At 39.7% G+C, this 4,638-nt stretch overlaps 1 protein-coding gene across 1 annotated transcript; it reads right to left on the reverse strand.

The window, feature by feature from the left end:
- Positions 1 to 251: 251 nt before the first annotated feature.
- On the reverse strand, positions 252 to 3,357 carry LOC100764824 (bcl-2-associated transcription factor 1-like). The gene has a single exon (XM_027419783.1). The coding sequence runs from the start codon at positions 3,226 to 3,228 to the stop codon at positions 466 to 468; it is 2,763 nt and encodes a 920-aa protein (XP_027275584.1). The 5' UTR covers positions 3,229 to 3,357; the 3' UTR covers positions 252 to 465.
- Positions 3,358 to 4,638: the final 1,281 nt, after the last annotated feature.

A 4,638-nucleotide genomic window follows, 5' to 3' on the forward strand; every position in this document is an offset into this window, starting at 1 on the left:
CCTTGCTCAAAGACACAGGAAATCATTTCAAAGCAAAAATTAATAGGTAGAATAAAATATTCAAAATAGGTTCTAAACACCTTTGGTGATGGTGACATTGCCTAAGTAATTCAGCTCTTTCCGAATGCTTTGTTCCTACACAGCATATCTGAAATTTTGTACATATTTTCTGCTTGCTCCAAAGTTATGGATAAAGGGCACAGTCACATCTAACATGAATGCTATTTCTTTTTTTTTTTTTTTGTTACAAATATGGTACGGAACATTTTCTACTTTATTTCAATACAATTTTCAACATACAGTCTACTATTTTTCCCCAAGGTATCTGAAGACTTAAAACAAAATTCCTATAGACTACTTGCAAACAGTAAATTTTAAGTAAAATGTTTACATTCTTATTTGAAAACAAAAATCAGGTTTAAAAAAACTGAGTGTCAAGTTGTGCTCTCTGTTGCAATCTTGATACTATTCCTTTTCTTCTTTGCGTCTGTCCTTCTTTTCTTCATTATTTTCCATGGTCTCTTCTTCATCTTCAACGATCCCATCCCCTTGGTATTTGTCATGAGTCCATTTTGGACTGCTACCTGATTTTTTGAAATTAAAGCGCCCTCTGCCACGTTGAAAAGTACCACGACCTCTTCCTCTTTTGGCCCAATAATCCACACCATCATCTCTGTCATCATGCAAGAAGTACTTCTTGCTCTTTGGGGTATATTCTGGATCCCATTCCTCTTCCTTCGGTCTCTTTTGAAAAGTGGTATTTGAGTTGTTTGGACCAGTATTTGTCCCAGCAAAAACTCCTCTGGCTCTTCCTCTGCCTCTAATTCGAAAAAAGGTCCCTCGAGGCCTGCTAACTCCTGCAAATCCCGAGTAGTCTTTGATCTCATGATGAGCTTTAAACTCGTCTTCTCTTTCTTTCTTACTATCTTTTTCTTCTCGAGAACTCGGTGAGGAAGGTGATGCTGAAGAAGATGATGATCGAGAATGGTCTTGCTCTCTACCTTTATGTTTGCTGTCATCTTTATAAGATTTGTATTCCTTGTAATCTTTTGGAGTTTTTTCTTGCTTTCTTGATCCACTAGATTCCCTGGAGCCCTTGGAATCCCCCCGTTCTTTACTTCTTTCTTTACGGCGACGATCAATGTCATGCCGAAGATCAGCTGAATCACACCTTAATTTTTTATCCCCCTTCTGATTTTCTTCTTTAAAAACTCTCTCTTCCCCTGCTAAACGGGTATGCTTCCTCAGAGCACTTGGAGAGATGTCAATCCTCCTGTGTATCTCAGGACTCTTTTGCCGGGTACTATGTTCTTCAGTGGCTTTCTGGTATGAAGTGAACCGCTCGTTTAGGGTCACTGCAGGTGATTTGAAGTATTGCTCTTTAACATGATGAACCAAGGATACAATGTGTTGTATAAATGACTCTGAAGTGCTTTTGCTGGCCTGAGGCAACTTAATGTGGTCAAAGATGGATCGGAATTCTTGCTCCTTCTTGACAGAATGGACAAGCGTACTAGCAAGTAGCCTGTCTTTAGTCAAGGAAGCTGGCCTGTTAGAATCATCAAGAGGAACAGGTGCCATTTTGAGTTTGACTTCAGGACGATGAGAATCACTGGCTATCATTTTGATCCTAAGCGGGCTCTCCTCTCTGAAGATAGACTTTTCTCGTGCATCTAGATTCTTGTGTAGAGGGGGACTGTAATCAAAGAGGTCTTTGAGCTTTTCAGACTTTACCTGCTCAGGTGACTGTGTTTCTTTCTTTACTGTTATTCTTTCAGAACCTTTGTCTTCTTCCTTGTGCTTATCTTTTGCAGTGCTAGGCCTTTCCACTATGTATCCAGTTTCTTTCAGTTTATAATTTTTTTCTTCTCTAAATCCATCACTTTCTCTATTGCCTTTTAGTGAAACTTTGGACTTATATTTGGGTCCTTCCTCCTCAGTATTCCGGTGAGATGAAGTAGCAAAGCTTTTCCCCTGATCTGCCAGGACCGATTTCCTGAACTGTCTATAATCCTCTGTCTCCTCTGTGTCATCCCCTTCTGAATCATTAAACTTTTGTTTTCCAGACTCTTTATCACTGAAGTAATCTAGAACTTCCTGGTCTTCCCAATCTCCCTCTGCCCTGCCTTTCTCTGATCCTTTCTCCTTGGGGGCCTCTTTATCCCTGGGATTACCCCTATCAAGCAGGAACACTCTAGACTCTTCATCTGTGAACCTTTTTAAAAACTTTCCTGTCTTTGCTGTTTCCTGATCTCCTCCATCAGGATAAAAAGAGGACCGCCCCCTAGATTCCTCTCTTGGAGCATTCTGTGGTGCAACTGTCTTTGCAGGGCTTCTTCGTGAAGGGATATGATGAATCGGACTATTCTGGGAAGGACTGTATCGACTAGACCCATTTCCAACAGAACCAGATCCAGACCTTTCAGGACTGTGCTGAATGGAATGTGAATGCTGAGAAGGGGTATTTTTGGCAGAGTGGACTGTACTAAGCATGGGGGCATCTGAGCAAGATGAACTCTGACTGGGTGGTGTAGCAATAGGTGAAGGACTATGAGGTGATCTTGGACTATTATCATAGGCTGAAAGGCCAGGCCAGATATCACCAGATGTGGCAGATTTATTAAACTCATCAATAGACTCAGATGGGTCATGTTCAAATGTATCCTTTGGTTCCTCCTGTGATTTGCTTTTTAAAGGACTCTCTTCTTGGGGTTCCCCTTCAGCTTTTTTGGTTTGTTTTTCCTGAGACCCTCGTCTTTTAGAGACAGGAGATTTGCTATATGGGGATGAAGGACGAGATGATGATGATCTTGGAGACCTAGAGGATCTGTATGATCGACGGGATCTGCTTCGGGATCTTTGAGAAGAAACGGATCTTCTTTTTGGACTCCTGGAACGTGACCGACCTCGTCTAGGACTCCTAGAATGCCTTCTATTCCAGACAGGTCTATAGCCACCTCGATGGTATCTACCTCCTCCTCCTTGATAATACCCTCTACCCCGTCCTCTGTACCCATAAGGCCGTCTCATTCCTCTATTATTCCTGTAATCTCGACGATAATCTCTAGAATAAATACGATCTCTACTACGAGACCTTGAATATGTCCTGGAACGAGACCTAGAACTGTATCTCTTCTTTCTAGAATGTGATCTTGATCTTGACCTAGAACTAGACTGTGATCTAGACTTTGATCTTGAAGAATGTGATCTAGAATTAGAGCGGCCCATTTCTTCTCTCCTTGGGCTTTATGCAGGATCCAGAAGTCAGTGATGTCTTTAAGCTACTGCCAAGATTCTTTCTGACACGTCGAAGCACGGTTCCCGGGATCTGCCTCCGTCGTAACTACACAGCGGCCATTTCCCCATGAATGCTATTTCTAAGATATATTTATTTAAACGTCATTTGAAGAAAACAGTATATTCCCAAGTCAAGGAAATCAACTCAAAATTTTGTGAAATATTTGATCTGTAATTATCTTCTACATTGAGTATTGGAAGACCTTACTGGGACCAATTCCACTTGAGTATTTTAATAAGATATTTAAATCATTCTGAATCATCCTATGCTCATTAACAACTTTCTAAGATAATTTTATGAGCAATAATGAAAATCCTCAGAGATTGTTTATAAAGGATTTTCAAAACTATGAATCATGAAGACAAAAATAGTACCAAATTTCATATTACAGTGATTTTTTTCTTCCTAGGTAAATGGAAAGAAAAATCAAAAGTTTTGTCTTCATGAAATTAAAATATCTAATTAAGTCAAATTATTTATTTAGGAATTCAACATTAAATTAAACCTGCTCCATTTTTGTTGGGTTCAGTACCTGTAAAATATACTATGAGGCAAGTTTTCAGGTAGAAGTTACATGGTTACTTATTTTTCTTGCTCATCCAGAGCCCAGCTTCTGTTCTCACTCTGCATGAGTCTTGGAAGATGCAGCCCAGAATAAGTGTGATATAAGTAGTCACAAGAGAAATTCTCCTTTATTAGACTGAAATCCCTAGGGACTTCATGCCTTTTGCATAATACAAATAATAAACAGTGTTATTGGGGATGGCTCAAAGGATAAAGCACTTGTGTAGACATAAGGACCTGTTCAAATCCACAGAAACTATGGAAAACCAGATATGGTATCGTGTACATACTATATTCGTATGGGGAAATGAGTGGTGAAGACAAGAAAATTCTTCAGAAGTTCCCTGGTCATTCAGGAAAAAAAAATAAATAACAAGACACAGTCTTGAACAAGGTAGTAGATTTCTTACACCTGAGGTTTCCTTCCAACCTCTTTAGATGCATTGTGGCAACACATGTGCCTACACACACACACACACACACACACACACACACACACACACACACACACACGAGGGGGTATTTAAAAATGTTAAGGATAATAAAATAGTCCAGGCATGAAATGTCATAATACAAACCTTGGAACTTACAGTAATTACTTTTCTTGTTGTAGTGCCAAAACCATATAACACAACCAACTTGAGGAATGAAGAGTTTATTCTTAGCATCTGGGGATATGACATTTTATGATGAAGGAGCCACAGCAGCAGGATCATGTGCCTGCTAGTCATATTGCATCCACAGTCAACAAGCAGAGAGGAAGGGATATAATAATT

The sequence above is a fragment of the Cricetulus griseus genome, chromosome 5 (assembly GCF_003668045.3).
Source record: "Cricetulus griseus strain 17A/GY chromosome 5, alternate assembly CriGri-PICRH-1.0, whole genome shotgun sequence".
NCBI classification, from domain to species: domain Eukaryota; kingdom Metazoa; phylum Chordata; class Mammalia; order Rodentia; family Cricetidae; genus Cricetulus; species Cricetulus griseus.

Coding starts and splice junctions, on each gene's coding strand:
- LOC100764824 (XM_027419783.1), bottom strand. CDS start 3,228: ATGGGCCGCTCTAATTCTAGATCACATTCTTCAAGATCAAAGTCTAGA.